A 19,570-nucleotide genomic window follows, 5' to 3' on the forward strand; every position below is an offset into this window, starting at 1 on the left:
TAAAATATCAATATTTGCAGATGACACAAAATTATACAATATAATCAATACAACGGAGGACAATGTGCGGCTACAAACGGACCTGGATAAGCCGGGGGCTTGGGGGGGGGGGGGGGGGATGGAGGTCAATGTGGATAAATGTAAGACTATGCACATGGGCAGGAGGAACGGATGTCACCAATATACACTAAATGGGGTACCACTAGGGAAAAGTGATATGGAAAAGGATCTGGGGGTATTAGTGGACTATAGACTAAACTGGAGTAACCAATGCCAGTCAGCTGCTGCAAAAGCTAATACAGTCTTGTGGAGCATTAAAAGAGGTATAGGGGCGAGGGACGAGAACATTATCCTCCCACTATATAAGGCACTTGTCAGGCCTCACATGGAATACCGCGTACAGTTCTGGTCACCGGGGCTCAGGAAAGATGTTACAGTGCTGGAGGGGTACAAAGAAGGGCAACTAAATTAATACATGGAATGACGGGACTGGAATACCCAGAGATGCACCAAAACTGGGATTATTCACCCCAGAAAAAAGACGGCTAAGGGGCGACCAAATAACTCTGTATAAATCCATGAGGGGACGATACAAGGATCTCTCCATGATCTGTTTATACCCAGGACAGCGACGGTAACGAGAGGGCATCCGCTACGATTAGAGGAAAGTAGGTTTCATCACCAACATAGAAGGGGATTCTTTACTGTAAGAGCAGTGAGACTGTGGAACTCTCTGCCTGAGGAAGTGGTGATGGCAAAATCCATAGAGGAGTTTAAAAGGGGACTTGATGTCTTTCTGGAGAAGAAGGATATTACAGGATATAAATCTTAGGTTAAGTGTCAATCCGGGTATACAGGCAGGTAGGAACTATCAGGGGTTGGTCCAGGGAACAGTCTGATTGCCATTAGGGAGTCGGGAAGGAATTTTTTCCCCAAAAGGGCTAATTGGCTCCGCCTCTTGGGGTTTTTTGCCTTCCTCTGGATCAACAACACAGGAGGATAGACAGGCTGGACTGGATGGACATTGTCTTCATTCGGCCGTACATACTATGTTACTATGTTACTATGTAGAATAAAAGGCCGGTTGTTTTACCCCCTTAGGTGGTAATGCTGCGTTTTCTGCGTTTTCTGCCCCTTTCCTACTAGTTTAAATAAAAAACATTTCTCTACTCACCTTGCACAACGCTCCCCCTAAGCCGCTGTGGACCGGTGGTCTTCTCCTTTCGTCCGGGGTCAGCGAGGTCCCGTGATGCATGCCATAACACATGACCAGCGTAGGCTTATAAGTCACAGACACCTTTTAGTTATAATGTGGCACACATGGGACCTTTATCCCCGACCCGCGATCTGTGGCGTCGTAGTGTCTGTTGTGCGTGAACGCTATATCATGACGCTGTCCCGGTGTTTCTGGGTCATCCTAACTGCACCCCTACTTGTCTCCTAGTGAACTGCACTTGGCCACCACTTGGCCCAACCTGACTGAAGGCATCATAGTGGACAACGACGTCTACTCGTAAGTAAAATCTATCGAACCTTCCTAATATGAGCCTGATCCGTGTTCTGTGCCACTAACTTAAAGGGGTGGTCTGGCTGGAAACTATTAAGGGCCTGTCCGCCAGAAAGGTAATCAATAGCAGGTTGGCAGGGCGCCTCGAACCAGGATCCTCGCGGTTCAGTCGGTCACAGGGCCGCTGTTCTTTTGCACTGAGCTGATTTCTGCAGGAAGCAGGCAGCGCCGTTCCCACTGCGGTCAGACTTGCAATTACAGGCATTATAGTAAATCAGAATGTTGCCTGTAGTACCAAGCTTGGCCATTGCAATGGGACAGGCGCTGTCCACTTCCTGCAGAAATCCGCTCAGTGCCTGAGTGCACTGGCCCAATGACCAGCTGACCTGCGGACCCCAGGCGGCCAGCCCCAGCCAATGTGGCCCATCTTACACCTGGGGATCTTTCTTGTTCCGCTCGGTCCTGGTCATGTGACACTCGCGGCGCACGGTTCGCTGCCGTCTATATGCAGCGTTGTTTTCTGTAACAATCTGTGCATAACGTGACCAGGCCAGATTTTCAGTGACTGCAAGCAAAGATCTTGATAAATGTGAGGAATGTTGTGGCGGCCCGTGCGGTTCAGGCCCGTGCGGTTCAGGCCCGTGCTGTTCAGAGGCGCTGGCTGGAACTGAGGGAACGCCTGTCCTGGCCGTTTAACCCCTTAGGTGCCGCGGCCTATAAATGCATGCTAACTGATCCTGCCTCACCTAAATGGCCCCTGCGTCCAGGCGCAGAATGAATGGCTCTAGACAGGATGGGGGTCATCGGACGCTGTGACCACTGGCTAAGGAGGGAGTACCCCTCTATGGACTGGGTTTTGCCCGACCCGCGCTGCAGTAAGCCTTTCTCTGACGTCCAGCTTTTCTTTTGCTATGTTTTAGAACTGTTTCTGTTTTGCTTTGATTTCCAGGGATTTGGATCCACTCCAAGCACCGCAGTGGTCGGTACGGGTTAGAAAAGCCGATAATCCTCAGTGCATGCTGGGTAAGTCCTCGTATGTCGGGTAGAATAGTTCCTGCGTATATTTGCTAAACAGCAGGAGAAAGGCTATGGGCGGCCATCTTGTCTGAGCCGCAGTTAACAGCATTTAAAGACCTGTTTTACAGCAGCTTCATCGGCTTTTCACAATATCACCAGGATCTGACCCAGTGACGTCTGTGAGGGGGTGTTGTAGGCATGCTCTGTGAGCTGGGAAGGGGAGGAGGTGAGCTGTGCATATTGTGAATAGTGTGAGAACTACACGCTTTTAGGAGTAGGTTAAAATATGAATCATGCCATTGAAAAAGAAAGACATTTCTTTAAAAAAGATTAACATAAAAACGTTGATTTATACAAAAGGTCATTTTCTGATAAGTACCCTCTAATAGCTGCAATACTTATAAATGAAGCTCCGGTCTTTGATTCGAAATCTCCTGCCACGGGGCGACCAGGGATGATCGCTGGAGCGCTTTCACATCGAACCAAGGCATTCTAAATGGTACAATACAAATCACTGATAAGACATGTGTGGCATCTGTAGTCTTTGTAGTATCTGACATTTGTGGTATCTGGGGTATTTAGAGCATATGCAGTATTTGACATTTGTCGTATCTGGGGTATTTATAGCATATGCAGTATCTGACATCTGTGGTATCTGGGCTATTTATAGCATATGCAGTATCTGACATTTGTGGTATCTGGGGTATTTATAGCATATATAGTATCTGACATTTGTGGTATCTGGGGTATTTATAGCATATGCAGTATTTGACATTTGTGGTATCTGGGGTATTTAGAGCATATGCAGTATCTGACATTTGTGGTATCTGGGCTATTTATAGCATATGCAGTATCTGACATTTGTGGTATCTGGGCTATTTATAGCATATATAGTATCTGACATTAGTGGTATCTGGGGTATTTATAGCATATATAGTATCTGACATTTGTGGTATCTGGGGTATTTATAGCATATATAGTATCTGACATTTGTGGTATCTGCGGTATTTATAGCATATATAGTATCTGACATTTGTGGTTTCTGGGGTATTTATAGCATATGCAGTATCTGACATTTGTGGTATCTGCGGTATTTATAGCATATATAGTATCTGACATTTGTGGTTTCTGGGGTATTTATAGCATATGCAGTATTTGACATTTGTGGTATCTGGGGTATTTATAGCATATGCAGTATCTGACATTTGTGGTATCTGGGGTATTTATAGCATATATAGTGTCTGACATTAGTGGTATCTGGGGTATTTATAGCATATATAGTGTCTGACATTTGTGGTATCTGGGGTATTTATAGCATATGCAGTATCTGACATTTGTGGTATCTGGGGTATTTATAGCATATGCAGTATCTGACATTTGTGGTATCTGGGGTATTTATAGCATATGCAGTATCTGACATTTGTGGTATCTGGGGTATTTATAGCATATGTAGGATCTGACATTTGTGGTATCTGGGGTATTTTATAGCATATGCAGTATTTGACATTTGTGGTATCTGGGGTATTTAGAGCATATGCAGTATCTGACATTTGTGGTATCTGGGCTATTTAGAGCATATGCAGTATCTGACATTTGTGGTATCTGGGCTATTTAGAGCATATGCAGTATCTGACATTTGTGGTATCTGGGCTATTTAGAGCATATGCAGTATCTGACATTTGTGGTATCTGGGCTATTTATAGCATATATAGTATCTGACATTAGTGGTATCTGGGCTATTTATAGCATATATAGTATCTGACATTAGTGGTATCTGGGGTATTTATAGCATATATAGTATCTGACATTTGTGGTATCTGGGGTATTTATAGCATATATAGTATCTGACATTTGTGGTATCTGGGGTATTTATAGCATATGCAGTATCTGACATTTGTGGTATCTGGGGTATTTATAGCATATACAGTATCTGACATTTGTGGTATCTGGGGTATTTATAGCATATATAGTATCTGACATTTGTGGTATCTGGGGTATTTATAGCATATATAGTATCTGACATTTGTGGTATCTGGGGTATTTATAGCATATGCAGTATCTGACATTTGTGGTATCTGGGGTATTTATAGCATATACAGTATCTGACTTTTGTGGTATCTGGGGTATTTATAGCATATATAGTATCTGACATTAGTGGTATCTGGGGTATTTATAGCATATATAGTGTCTGACATTTGTGGTATCTGGGGTATTTATAGCATATATAGTGTCTGACATTTGTGGTATCTGGGGTATTTATAGCATATGCAGTATCTGACATTTGTGGTATCTGGGGTATTCATAGCATATGCAGTATCTGACATTTGTGGTATCTGGGGTATTTATAGCATATGCAGGATCTGACATTTGTGGTATCTGGGGTATTTTATAGCATATGCAGTATTTGACATTTGTGGTATCTGGGGTATTTAGAGCATATGCAGTATCTGACATTTGTGGTATCTGGGCTATTTAGAGCATATGCAGTATCTGACATTTGTGGTATCTGGGCTATTTATAGCATATATAGTATCTGACATTAGTGGTATCTGGGGTATTTATAGCATATATAGTATCTGACATTAGTGGTATCTGGGGTATTTATAGCATATATAGTGTCTGACATTTGTGGTATCTGGGGTATTTATAGCATATATAGTGTCTGACATTTGTGGTATCTGGGGTATTTATAGCATATGCAGTATCTGACATTTGTGCTATCTGGGGTATTTATAGCATATGCAGTATCTGACATTTGTGGTATCTGGGGTATTTATAGCATATGCAGTATCTGACATTAGTGGTATCTGGGGTATTTATAGCATATGCAGTATCTGACATTTGTGGTATCTGGGGTATTTATAGCATATACAGTATCTGACATTTGTGGTATCTGGGGTATTTATAGCATATACAGTATTTGACATTTGTGGTATCTGGGGTATTTATAGCATATGCAGTATCTGACATTTGTGGTTTCTGGGTTATTTATAGCATATATAGTATTTGACATTTGTGGTATCTGGGGTATTTATAGCATATATAGTATCTGACATTTGTGGTTTCTGGGGTATTTATAGTATATGCAGTATTTGACATTTGTGGTATCTGGGGTATTTAGAGCATATGCAGTATCTGACATTTGTGGTATCTGGGCTATTTAGAGCATATGCAGTATCTGACATTTGTGGTATCTGGGCTATTTATAGCATATATAGTATCTGACATTAGTGGTATCTGGGGTATTTATAGCATATATAGTATCTGACATTAGTGGTATCTGGGGTATTTATAGCATATATAGTATCTGACATTTGTGGTATCTGGGGTATTTAGAGCATATGCAGTATCTGACATTTGTGGTATCTGGGGTATTATATAGCATATGCAGTATCTGACATTTGTGGTATCTGGGGTATTTATAGCATATGCAGTATCTGACACTTGTGGTATCTGGGGTATTTATAGCATATGCAGTATCTGACATTTGTGGTATCTGGGGTATTTATAGCATATGCAGTATCTGACACTTGTGGTATCTGGGGTATTTATAGCATATGCAGTATCTGACATTTGTGGTATCTGCGGTATTTATAGCATATAGAGTATCTGACATTTGTGGTTTCTGGGGTATTTATAGCATATGCAGTATCTGACATTTGTGGTATCTGGGGTATTTATAGCATATGCAGTATCTGACATTAGTGGTATCTGGGCTATTTATAGCATATGCAGTATCTGACATTTGTGGTATCTGGGGTATTTATAGCATGTACAGTATCTGACATTTGTGGTATCTGGGGTATTTATAGCATATATAGTATCTGACATTAGTGGTATCTGGGGTATTTATAGCATATATAGTGTCTGACATTTGTGGTATCTGGGGTATTTATAGCATATGCAGTATCTGACATTTGTGGTATCTGGGCTATTTATAGTATATGCAGTATCTGACATTTGTGGTATCTGGGGTATTTATAGCATATGCAGTATCAGACATTTGTGGTTTCTGGGGTATTTATAGTATATGCAGTATCTGACATTTGTGGTTTCTGGGGTATTTATAGTATATGCAGTATCTGACATTTGTGGTATCTGGGGTATTTATAGCATATGCAGTATCAGACATTTGTGGTTTCTGGGGTATTTATAGTATATGCAGTATCTGACATTTGTGGTTTCTGGGGTATTTATAGTATATGCAGTATTTGACATTTGTGGTATCTGGGCTATTTATAGCATATGCAGTATCTGACATTTGTGGTATATGCGCTATGTTGTTGTGGATTTATTTGGGGTCTACGGCGTAATCAATAGGAATGTTTGCGCCCTTCCAGATTCACGTTCAGAGATTGTGCGCACAGTGGAAGAGATGATGAGTTAATTGCCCCTTATGGGCCGGCAGGAAGCAATACGTGGTTGGGAATCAAAGCATGGGATTGGGTCATCCAAATATGGTGTTTTTACATCCGGTCCTGTGTGAGCTTCTGTCGTCATGGACATCCGACATCACATGGTTTCGGATGAAAAACGGCGACATCTTAGGCGTTCGATGGAGGGGGCAGGGGGTGGAGTGAGCAGCGTGTCGTCAAATGACGCCTGAGGGTTATGTGCGGGTAAAAAATGTGCCCTGGGGTTATAAGCGTGTGTTTCTATCAAGGTGCGTAGTCTGATAACGGTTAGCAGTACAGGATGCGGTCGGCATATTCCATTCTGCTGGCTTACATAGTGAAACTAGCTGATATACCCGGCTTCGCCCGAGTTAATTTGGTACTGGTGTTTATCTGGTGTTCACACGGAAAATCTTATGAAGTCGTCATTACTTTAGAGATACTGGGAAAAAAATATGTTCACCATTTTGCATGGTTCCCTGCGTTACCCAGGAAACACAACGTGGAGGTAACCATGCGACATTTCCTTTATATAAAAGGACATCAGGAAGTGAGAGAATTAGATTCCGTACTTGAAATTTGGACGCTAATTATTTTGCGCTTAGAACTGAATAATCGAGATGGGGCCCATTAGCTTTTCCCATTTATGACATAACCAATGCCCATGCCAAATTTCTATGACATTGGGAAGTGAGAGAATTAGTTTGCGTACGTAAAATTTGGACGCTAATTCTTTTGCGCTTAGAATTGAATAATCAAGTTGCGACCCATTAGATTTTCCTATTTATGACATAATCAATGCCCGTGCCAAATTTCAAATTTCTGTGACATTGGGAAGTGAGAGAATTAGATTATGTACGTACAATTTGGACGCTAATTCTTTTGCGCTTAAAATTGAATAATCGAGTTGGGACCAATTAACTTTTCCTATTTATGACATAATCAATGCTCGTGCCAAATTTCACGTTTCTATGACGACGGGAAGTGAGAGATTTAGATTACGTACGTGAAATTTGGACGCTAATTCTTTTGCGCTTAGAATTGAATAATCGAGTTGGGACCCATTAGCCTTTCCTATTTATGACATAATCAATGCCCGTGCCAAATTTCAAATTTCTATGACATTGGGAAGGGAGAGAATTAGATTCCGTACGTAAAATTTGGACGCTAATTCTTTTGCGCTAGAATTAAATGATCGAGTTGGGACCTATTAACTTTTCCTATTACGACATATTCAATGCCCGTGCCAAATTTTAAGTTTCTATGTGAGAAAATTACATTCCATACGTAAAATTTGGACGCTAATTCTTTGGCGCTTAGAATTGAATAATCGAGTTGGGACCCATTAGCTTTTCCTATTCATGACATAATCAATGCCCGTGCCAAATTTTAAGTTTCTATGTGAGAAAATTACATTCTGTACGTAAAATTTGGATGCTAATTCTTTTGCGCATAGAATTGAATAATCGAGTTGGGACCTACGAACTTTTCCTATTTATGACATAATCTATGCTCGTGCCAAATTTCACGTTTCTATGACATTGGGAAGTGAGAAAATTACATTCCGCACGTAAAATTTGGATGCTAATTCTTTTGCGCTAGAATTGAATAATCGAGTTGGGACTGCTTTACTTTTCCTATTTTGCACATAATCTATGCTCGTGCCAAATTTCATGTTTTTGCGACATCGGGAAGTGAGTGAGTCAGTGAGGGCTGTCGTCTTTATAGAGAGAGAGAGACAGACAGACAGACAGACATTTCACCTTATGTATATATCCTCCACATTATGCGGCATCTGTGGCATCTGTAGTGTCTGTGGCATTTGTGGCATCTGTTGCAGTTGCGACATTTGTAGTATGTGTTGCATTTGTGCCATCTGTAGTATCTTGCATTTGTGGCACCTGTAGCATCTGTGGCATTTGTAGCATCTGTAGTATTTGTGGCATCTGTAATATCTGACATTTGTGGCATTTTGTAGCTTCTATGGCATTTGTGGTAGCTGGAGTTTCTGTAGTATTTGTGGTGTCTGTAGTATCTAGGGTATTTATAGTATATGTAGTATCTGTGGCATCCGTAGTATCTGTGGCATCCGTAGTATCTGTGGCATCCGTAGTATCTGTGGCATTTGTAGTAGATGTTGCATTTGTGGCATTTTTAGTATCTGACATTTGTGGTATCTGTAGAATCTGTTGCATCGGTGACCTCTGTGTTATCTGTGACCTCTGTAGTATCTGTGGCCTCTGTAATATATGTGACATTTGTGGCATCTGTCGTATCTGTGTCCTCTGTCGTATCTGTGGCCTCTGTCGTATCTGTGGCCTCTGTGGCATTTGTAGTATCTGTGACATTTGTGGCATCTGTAGTATCTGACATTCGTGGCCTCTGTAGTATGTGTTGCATTTGTGGCATCTGTAATATCTGTGAAATTTGTGGCATTTGTGGCCTCTGTAGTATGTGACATTTGTGGCATCTGTAGTATTTGTGGCATTTGTGGCCTCTGTAGTATCTGTGGCCTCTGTAGTATCTGTGGCATCTGTAGTATTTGTGGCATCTGTAGTATTTGTGGCATCTGTGGCCTCTGTAGTATCTGTGGCCTCTGTAGTATCTGACATTTGTGGTATCTGTAGTATATGTTGCATTTGTGGCATCTGTAGTATCTGTGGCATCTGCAATATCTGTGACATTTGTAATATCTGTGGCATCTGTAGTATTTGTGGCATTTGTGGCCTCTGTAGTATCTGACATTTGTGGTATCTGTAGTATCTGTGACATTTGTGGCATCTGTAGTATCTGTGGCATCTGTAGTATTTGTGGCATTTGTGGCCTCTGTAGTATCTGTGGCCTCTGTAGTATCTGTGACATTTGTGGCATCTGTAGTATCTGTGGCATCTGTAGTATTTGTGGCATTTGTGGCCTCTGTAGTATCTGTGGCCTCTGTAGTATCTGTGGCATTTGTGGCCTCTGTAGTATCTGTGGCATTTGTGGCCTCTGTAGTATCTGTGGCATTTGTGGCCTCTGTAGTATCTGTGGCATTTGTGGCCTCTGTAGTATCTGTGGCATTTGTGGCCTCTGTAGTATCTGTGGCATTTGTGGCCTCTGTAGTATCTGTGGCCTCTGTAGTATCTGTTGCATTTGTGGCCTCTGTAGTATCTGTGACATTTGTGGCCTCTGTAGTATCTGTGGCATTTGTGGCCTCTGTAGTATCTGTGGCATTTGTGGCCTCTGTAGTATCTGTGGCCTCTGTAGTATCTGTGGCCTCTGTAGTATCTGTTGCATTTGTGGCCTCTGTAGTGTCTGTGACATTTGTGGCCTCTGTAGTGTCTGTGACATTTGTGGCCTCTGTAGTGTCTGTGACATTTGTGGCCTCTGTAGTGTCTGTGACATTTGTGGCCTCTGTAGTGTCTGTGGCATTTGTGGCACCTGTAGTATTTGTGGTACCTGTAGTATTTGTGGCACCTGTAGCATTTGTGGCACCAGTAGTATTTGTGACATTTGTGGCCTCTGCAGTACCTGACATTTGTGGCCTCTGCAGTACCTGACATTTGTGGCCTCTGCAGTACCTGACATTTGTGGCCTCTGCAGTACCTGACATTTGTGGCCTCTGCAGTACCTGACATTTGTGGCCTCTGCAGTACCTGACATTTGTGGCCTCTGCAGTACCTGACATTTGTGGCCTCTGCAGTACCTGACATTTGTGGCCTCTGCAGTACCTGACATTTGTGGCCTCTGCAGTACCTGACATTTGTGGCCTCTGCAGTACCTGACATTTGTGGCCTCTGCAGTACCTGACATTTGTGGCCTCTGCAGTACCTGACATTTGTGGCCTCTGCAGTACCTGACATTTGTGGCCTCTGTAGTATCTGTGGCCTCTGTAATATCTGACTTTTGTGGCCTCTGCTGTAGTATCTGACTTTTGTGGCCTCTGTAGTATCTGTTGCATTTGCGCTGCCCTAAAGCAGCTAAATAGATTAATTGAGAAAGCATTCTGTAGCATCTGTAGTATCTGTGGCGTCTGTAGTATCTGTGGCGTCTGTAGTATCTGTGGCGTCTGTAGTATCTGTAGTATCGGTGCCCTCTGTAGTATCTGACATTTGTGGCCTCTGTAGTATCTGTGGCGTCTGTAGAATCTGTGGCGTCTGTGCCCTCTGTAGTATCGGTGCCCTCTGTAGTATCGGTGGCCTCTGTAGTATCTGACATTTGTGGCGTCTGTAGTATCTGGCGTCTGTAGTATCGGTGGCGTCTGTAGTATCGGTGGCGTCTGTAGTATCGGTGGCGTCTGTAGAATCTGTGGCGTCTGTGCCCTCTGTAGTATCGGTGGCCTCTGTAGTATCTGACATTTGTGGCCTCTGTAGTATCTGTGGCGTCTGTAGAATCTGTGGCGTCTGTGCCCTCTGTAGTATCGGTGCCCTCTGTAGTATCGGTGGCGTCTGTAGTATCGGTGGCGTCTGTAGTATCGGTGGCGTCTGTAGTATCGGTGGCGTCTGTAGTATCGGTGGCGTCTGTAGTATCGGTGGCGTCTGTAGTATCGGTGGCGTCTGTAGTATCGGTGGCGTCTGTAGTATCGGTGGCCTCTGTAGTATCGGTGGCCTCTGTAGTATCTGTGGCGTCTGTGCCCTCTGTAGTATCGGTGGCCTCTGTAGTATCTGACATTTGTGGCGTCTGTAGTATCGGTGGCGTCTGTGGTATCGGTGGCGTCTGTGGTATCGGTGGCGTCTGTGGTATCGGTGGCGTCTGTGGTATCGGTGGCGTCTGTGGTATCGGTGGCGTCTGTGGTATCGGTGCCGTCTGTGGAATCGGTGGCATCTGTAGTATCGGTGGCGTCTGTAGTATCGGTGGCGTCTGTAGTATCGGTGGCATCTGTAGTATCGGTGGCCTCTGTAGTATCTGACATTTGTGGCGTCTGTAGTATCGGCGGCGTCTGTAGTATCGGCGGCGTCTGTAGTATCGGTGGCGTCTGTAGAATCTGTGGCGTCTGTGCCCTCTGTAGTATCGGTGGCCTCTGTAGTATCGGTGGCCTCTGTAGTATCGGTGGCCTCTGTAGTATCTGTGGCGTCTGTAGAATCTGTGGCGTCTGTGCCCTCTGTAGTATCGGTGCCCTCTGTAGTATCGGTGCCCTCTGTAGTATCGGTGCCCTCTGTAGTATCGGTGCCCTCTGTAGTATCGGTGCCGTCTGTAGTATCGGTGGCGTCTGTAGTATCGGTGGCGTCTATAGTATCGGTGGCCTCTGTAGTATCTGTGGCCTCTGTAGTATCTGTGGCGTCTGTGCCCTCTGTAGTATCGGTGGCCTCTGTAGTATCTGACATTTGTGGCGTCTGTAGTATCGGTGGCGTCTGTAGTATCGGTGGCCTCTGTAGTATCTGACATTTGTAGCGTCTGTGGTATCGGTGGCGTCTGTGGTATCGGTGGCGTCTGTGGTATCGGTGGCGTCTGTGGTATCGGTGGCGTCTGTGGTATCGGTGGCGTCTGTAGAATCGGTGGCGTCTGTAGAATCGGTGGCGTCTGTAGAATCGGTGGCGTCTGTGCCCTCTGTAGTATCGGCGGCCTCTGTAGTATCTGACATTTGTGGCCTCTGTAGTATCGGTGGCGTCTGTAGTATCGGTGGCCTCTGTAGTATCTGACATTTGTGGCGTCTGTAGTATCGGTGGCGTCTGTAGTATCGGTGGCGTCTGTAGTATCGGTGGCGTCTGTAGTATCGGTGGCGTCTGTAGAATCGGTGGCGTCTGTGATATCGGTGGCGTCTGTGGTATCGGTGGCGTCTGTGGTATCGGTGGCGTCTGTGGTATCGGTGGCGTCTGTGGTATCGGTGGCGTCTGTAGAATCGGTGGCGTCTGTGGTATCGGTGGCGTCTGTAGAATCGGTGGCGTCTGTAGAATCGGTGGCGTCTGTAGAATCGGTGGCGTCTGTAGTATCGGTGGCGTCTGTAGTATCGGTGGCGTCTGTAGTATCGGTGGCGTCTGTAGTATCGGTGGCATCTGTAGTATCGGTGGCCTCTGTAGTATCTGACATTTGTGGCGTCTGTAGTATCGGTGGCATCTGTAGTATCGGTGGCCTCTGTAGTATCTGACATTTGTGGCGTCTGTAGTATCGGTGGCGTCTGTAGAATCTGTGGCGTCTGTGCCCTCTGTAGTATCGGTGGCGTCTGTAGAATCTGTGGCGTCGGTGCCCTCTGTAGTATCGGTGCCCTCTGTAGTATCGGTGCCCTCTGTAGTATCGGTGCCCTCTGTGGTATCGGTGCCATCTGTGGTATCGGTGGCGTCTGTGGTATCGGTGGCGTCTGTGGTATCGGTGGCGTCTGTGGTATCGGTGGCGTCTGTAGAATCGGTGGCGTCTGTAGAATCGGTGGCGTCTGTGCCCTCTGTAGTATCGGCGGCCTCTGTAGTATCGGCGGCCTCTGTAGTATCTGACATTTGTGGCCTCTGTAGTATCGGTGGCGTCTGTAGTATCGGTGGCGTCTGTAGTATCGGTGGCGTCTGTAGTATCGGTGGCCTCTGTAGAATCTGACATTTGTGGCGTCTGTAGTATCGGTGGCGTCTGTAGTATCGGTGGCCTCTGTAGCGTCTGTGGTATCGGTGGCGTCTGTGGTATCGGTGGCGTCTGTGGTATCGGTGGCGTCTGTGGTATCGGTGGCGTCTGTGGTATCGGTGGCGTCTGTGGTATCGGTGGCGTCTGTGGTATCGGTGGCGTCTGTAGAATCGGTGGCGTCTGTAGAATCGGTGGCGTCTGTAGTATCGGTGACGTCTGTAGTATCGGTGGCGTCTGTAGTATCGGTGGCGTCTGTAGTATCGGTGGCGTCTGTAGTATCGGTGGCGTCTGTAGTATCGGTGGCGTCTGTAGTATCGGTGGCATCTGTAGTATCGGTGGCCTCTGTAGTATCTGACATTTGTGGCGTCTGTAGTATCGGTGGCGTCTGTAGTATCGGTGGCGTCTGTAGTATCGGTGGCGTCTGTAGAATCTGTGGCGTCTGTGCCCTCTGTAGTATCGGTGCCCTCTGTAGTATCGGTGGCCTCTGTAGTATCGGTGGCCTCTGTAGTATCTGTGGCGTCTGTAGAATCTGTGGCGTCGGTGCCCTCTGTAGTATCGGTGCCCTCTGTAGTATCGGTGCCCTCTGTAGTATCGGTGGCGTCTGTAGTATCGGTGGCGTCTGTAGTATCGGTGGCCTCTGTAGTATCTGACATTTGTGGCGTCTGTAGTATCGGTGGCGTCTGTAGTATCTGACATTTGTAGCGTCTGTGGTATCGGTGGCGTCTGTGGTATCGGTGGCGTCTGTGGTATCGGTGGCGTCTGTAGAATCGGTGGCGTCTGTAGAATCGGTGGCGTCTGTAGAATCGGTGGCGTCTGTAGAATCGGTGGCGTCTGTGCCCTCTGTAGTATCGGCGGCCTCTGTAGTATCTGACATTTGTGGCCTCTGTAGTATCGGTGGCGTCTGTAGTATCGGTGGCGTCTGTGGTATCGGTGGCGTCTGTGGTATCGGTGGCGTCTGTAGAATCGGTGGTGTCTGTAGTATCTGACATTTGTGGCGTCTGTAGTATCGGTGGCGTCTGTAGTATCGGTGGCGTCTGTAGTATCGGTGGCGTCTGTAGTATCGGTGGCGTCTGTAGTATCGGTGGCGTCTGTAGTATCGGTGGCGTCTGTAGTATCGGTGGCCTCTGTAGAATCGGTGGCCTCTGTAGTATCTGACATTTGTGGCCTCTGTAGTATCGGTGGCGTCTGTAGTATCGGTGGCCTCTGTAGTATCTGACATTTGTGGCGTCTGTAGTATCGGTGGCGTCTGTAGTATCGGTGGCGTCTGTAGTATCGGTGGCGTCTGTAGTATCGGTGGCGTCTGTAGTATCGGTGGCGTCTGTAGTATCGGTGGCGTCTGTAGTATCGGTGGCGTCTGTAGTATCGGTGCCCTCTGTAGTATCGGTGCCCTCTGTAGTATCGGTGCCCTCTGTAGTATCGGTGCCCTCTGTAGTATCGGTGGCCTCTGTAGTATCGGTGGCCTCTGTAGTATCTGACATTTGTGGCGTCTGTAGTATCGGTGGCGTCTGTAGTATCGGTGGCCTCTGTAGTATCGGTGGCCTCTGTAGTATCGGTGGCCTCTGTAGTATCGGTGGCCTCTGTAGTATCTGACATTTGTGGCGTCTGTAGTATCGGTGGCGTCTGTAGTATCGGTGGCGTCTGTAGTATCGGTGGCCTCTGTAGTATCGGTGGCCTCTGTAGTATCGGTGGCGTCTGTAGTATCGGTGGCGTCTGTAGTATCGGTGGCCTCTGTAGTATCGGTGGCGTCTGTAGTATCGGTGGCGTCTGTAGTATCGGTGGCGTCTGTAGTATCGGTGGCGTCTGTAGTATCGGTGGCCTCTGTAGAATCGGTGGCCTCTGTAGTATCTGACATTTGTGGCCTCTGTAGTATCGGTGGCGTCTGTAGTATCGGTGGCCTCTGTAGTATCTGACATTTGTGGCGTCTGTAGTATCGGTGGCGTCTGTAGTATCGGTGGCGTCTGTAGTATCGGTGGCGTCTGTAGTATCGGTGGCGTCTGTAGTATCGGTGGCGTCTGTAGTATCGGTGGCGTCTGTAGTATCGGTGGCGTCTGTAGTATCGGTGCCCTCTGTAGTATCGGTGCCCTCTGTAGTATCAGTGGCCTCTGTAGTATCGGTGGCCTCTGTAGTATCGGTGGCCTCTGTAGTATCTGACATTTGTGGCGTCTGTAGTATCGGTGGCGTCTGTAGTATCGGTGGCGTCTGTAGTATCGGTGGCGTCTGTAGTATCGGTGGCCTCTGTAGTATCGGTGGCCTCTGTAGTATCGGTGGCCTCTGTAGTATCGGTGGCCTCTGTAGTATCGGTGGCCTCTGTAGTATCGGTGGCGTCTGTAGTATCGGTGGCCTCTGTAGTATCGGTGGCGTCTGTAGTATCGGTGGCGTCTGTAGTATCGGTGGCCTCTGTAGTATCGGTGGCCTCTGTAGTATCGGTGGCGTCTGTAGTATCGGTGGCGTCTGTAGTATCGGTGGCGTCTGTAGTATCGGTGGCGTCTGTAGTATCGGTGGCCTCTGTAGAATCGGTGGCCTCTGTAGTATCTGACATTTGTGGCGTCTGTAGTATCGGTGGCGTCTGTAGTATCGGTGGCGTCTGTAGTATCGGTGGCCTCTGTAGTATCTGACATTTGTGGCGTCTGTAGTATCGGTGGCGTCTGTAGTATCGGTGGCGTCTGTAGTATCGGTGGCGTCTGTAGTATCGGTGGCGTCTGTAGTATCGGTGGCGTCTGTAGTATCGGTGGCGTCTGTAGTATCGGTGCCCTCTGTAGTATCGGTGCCCTCTGTAGTATCGGTGCCCTCTGTAGTATCGGTGCCCTCTGTAGTATCGGTGCCCTCTGTAGTATCTGACATTTGTGGCGTCTGTAGTATCGGTGGCGTCTGTAGTATCGGTGGCGTCTGTAGTATCGGTGGCGTCTGTAGTATCGGTGGCGTCTGTAGTATCGGTGGCGTCTGTAGTATCGGTGGCGTCTGTAGTATCGGTGGCCTCTGTAGTATCGGTGGCCTCTGTAGTATCGGTGGCCTCTGTAGTATCGGTGGCCTCTGTAGTAGCGGTGGCGTCTGTAGTAGCGGTGGCGTCTGTAGTAGCGGTGGCGTCTGTAGTATCGGTGGCGTCTGTAGTATCGGTGGCGTCTGTAGTATCGGTGGCGTCTGTAGTATCGGTGCCCTCTGTAGTATCGGTGCCCTCTGTAGTATCGGTGCCCTCTGTAGTATCGGTGCCCTCTGTAGTATCGGTGCCCTCTGTAGTATCTGACATTTGTGGCGTCTGTAGTATCGGTGGCGTCTGTAGTATCGGTGGCGTCTGTAGTATCGGTGGCGTCTGTAGTATCGGTGGCGTCTGTAGTATCGGTGGCGTCTGTAGTATCGGTGGCGTCTGTAGTATCGGTGGCGTCTGTAGTATCGGTGGCGTCTGTAGTATCGGTGGCCTCTGTAGTATCGGTGGCCTCTGTAGTATCGGTGGCCTCTGTAGTAGCGGTGGCGTCTGTAGTAGCGGTGGCGTCTGTAGTAGCGGTGGCGTCTGTAGTGTCGGTGCCCTCTGTAGTATCGGTGCCCTCTGTAGTATCTGACATTTGTGGCCTCTGTAGTATCTGTGGCCTCTGTAGTATCTGACATTTGTGGCCTCTGTAGTATCGGCGGCCTCTGTAGTATCGGCGGCCTCTGTAGTATCGGCGGCCTCTGTAGTATCGGCGGCCTCTGTAGTATCGGCGGCCTCTGTAGTATCGGCGGCCTCTGTAGTATCTGTGGCCTCTGTAGTATCTGTGGCCTCTGTAGTATCTGTGGCCTCTGTAGTATCTGTGGCCTCTGTAGTATCTGTGGCGTCTGTAGTATCTGTGGCCTCTGTAGTATCTGTGGCCTCTGTAGTATCTGTGGCGTCTGTAGTATCTGTGGCCTCTGTAGTATCGGTGGCCTCTGTAGTATCGGTGCCCTCTGTAGTATCTGACATTTGTGCCCTCTGTAGTATCGGTGGCCTCTGTAGTATCGGTGGCCTCTGTAGTATCGGTGGCCTCTGTAGTATCGGTGCCCTCTGTAGTATCTGTGGCATTTGCGCTGCCCTAAAGCAGCTTAATAGATTAATTGAGAAAGTATTCTGCTGGCTGTCCGTTATTCAGCTGTTCAGGGGAGCGTTGATGCCACAAATGCCCTTAGTTGTCCCCTATGAGGTGCATTCTGGTGGTCCTGGGTTGTGATGCTGCCCCCCCCCATTGTAGTATTGCCTCATGTTTAGTTCCACCTATATAAACAATAGAGCGATTACACGTGCGCCCTGCCATGATTGGCGCTGCAGCCCACGTGTATGCAGCCATCCCCGACAGCAGCCAAGGGATCGCACAGCTAGATGTTGGATGAGTCGATATGAACCCGCATGTTCACCCCAGCCAAACATGGCAGGTGGAGCGGCGACTGGGCGCTCGGCTGCCGGGGATCTCGCTGTGTTCATCACTTCCGACACGTTTCCTTTCTTCTCTTTAGGTGATTTTCTTTCAGAATTTTTTAGACTTTGTCGCCGTAAAGAATCCACCGATGAACTTCTGGGCAAAAATGCGTTTGAGGAAAATGGAAAAGGTAAGCTGGGGGCAGATTGCCGGGTGCTCGTTGGGGTACGCATGCGCAGGTCTGGTGTCTGCCATTCCGTTGGCTGCATAATGTGGGCATTGTGCCCCTCACTCGCAGCGACCATATCTTTTGTAGGTAAAGCCGCCCTCCGATTTCTGTCCTGGACCCCACGGGCGGGTACATCACCTGCTGCCCCTCAGAGCCGCTGGTTCTCAGGCCTGTCTTTGGCTGTCCACAATGGCTAACACCTAATACACGGTTGCACAGCTCTCTCATTGGCCAGTGCTTATCATGTGAGCTGCTCTGGCCAATCAGAGAGCTGATGTACTGCATTGGTAGTCTAACACAACCAATGCTTTGTGTGAAGTTAAGTAGTTTTTAGATTGTGTTGGAAAGCAGAAAATGGGACCAGGGATCTCTGAATTAAAGGGACGGCAGAGAACAGCAACTGCAAGTATTATACCGCCCTCCCCCATCATGGTGCTGAAACTGGAGGTTCACTCTAAAGGAGCGCCCCTACCACAGTGCTAGAAATCGCCGCACCATGCTTTGTTCCAGAATGCTCCGTTCTCCAGATCTTGCAGCTATTGATTCCTCTGCTCTCTACTTGTTTCCTGCTTGTTGCCATGGAAACAGAGCAACTGATCTACGGCGGTACCTGGTGGCCAGAAGTGCATGTGCGGCCGAGATCCTGGCCATCATGTATGGATGAAAGAAGCGCCGGCCGCCTCTGCTATTTCTTTCCATACCGGAAGCCGTCTATTTCCATGGCAACAAACCATAAACAACCGGAGGGCAAAGGAATCCACAGCTACAAGATAAGATTTCTGAGCTTGGCGTATCCCTTTACCCCTTTGTGACCACCGATTAGCTCAAATCTGCAGAGTGAAAGTGCTCAATTCCACTAAAGCGCCACCTTAAGGTGGAAAATTGTATTGCATGATTTCCATTGAAATGGCTGAACTGCCTGTAGTGCATGGGCATGCTGGGTCCCACAGAGCTGACGACGCCATAGCAGCCGTTGCCTGTCGACCGCGGGCCCCAGCTCCAGATGGAGTGCGCCTTACCGCGGGCCCCAGCTCCAGATGGAGTGCGTCTTACCGCGGGCCCCAGCTCCAGATGGAGTGCGTCTTACCGCGGGCCCCAGCTCCAGATGGAGTGCGCCTTACCGCGGGCCCCAGCTCCAGATGGAGTGCGCCTTACCGCGGGCCCCAGCTCCAGATGGAGTGCGCCTTACCGCGGGCCCCAGCTCCAGATGGAGTGCGCCTTACCACGGGCCCCAGCTCCAGATGGAGTGCGCCTTACCGCTGGCCCCAGCTCCAGATGGAGTGCGCCTTACCGCGGGCCCCAGCTCCAGATGGAGTGCGCCTTACCGCGAGCCCCAGCTCCAGACGGAGTGCGCCTTACAGCGGGCCCCAGCTCCAGATGGAGTGCGCCTTACCACGGGCCCCAGCTCCAGATGGAGTGCGCCTTACCGCTGGCCCCAGCTCCAGATGGAGTGCGCCTTACCGCGGGCCCCAGCTCCAGATGGAGTGCGCCTTACCGCGGGCCCCAGCTCCAGATGGAGTGCGCCTTACCGCGGGCCCCA

The 19,570-nt window shown here is 47.8% G+C and overlaps 1 protein-coding gene across 3 annotated transcripts in view; it reads left to right on the forward strand.

The window, feature by feature from the left end:
* The window catches only part of RAB3GAP1 (RAB3 GTPase activating protein catalytic subunit 1), a 170,911-nt gene that overhangs the window by 115,779 nt on the left and 35,562 nt on the right, over positions 1 to 19,570 (forward strand). For all 3 annotated transcript variants that reach the window (XR_010786308.1, XM_066575141.1, XM_066575142.1), the window contains 3 exons: positions 1,445 to 1,513; positions 2,457 to 2,530; positions 17,899 to 17,991. Coding sequence is in view for 2 of the 3 variants with exons in the window: in XM_066575141.1 (XP_066431238.1) it covers positions 1,445 to 1,513; positions 2,457 to 2,530; positions 17,899 to 17,991 (236 nt within the window). In the remaining variant the exon portion in view is untranslated. The remainder of the gene's footprint in view (positions 1 to 1,444; positions 1,514 to 2,456; positions 2,531 to 17,898; positions 17,992 to 19,570) is intronic.

This window comes from Eleutherodactylus coqui, chromosome 8 (assembly GCF_035609145.1).
Source record: "Eleutherodactylus coqui strain aEleCoq1 chromosome 8, aEleCoq1.hap1, whole genome shotgun sequence".
NCBI lineage: Eukaryota > Metazoa > Chordata > Amphibia > Anura > Eleutherodactylidae > Eleutherodactylus > Eleutherodactylus coqui.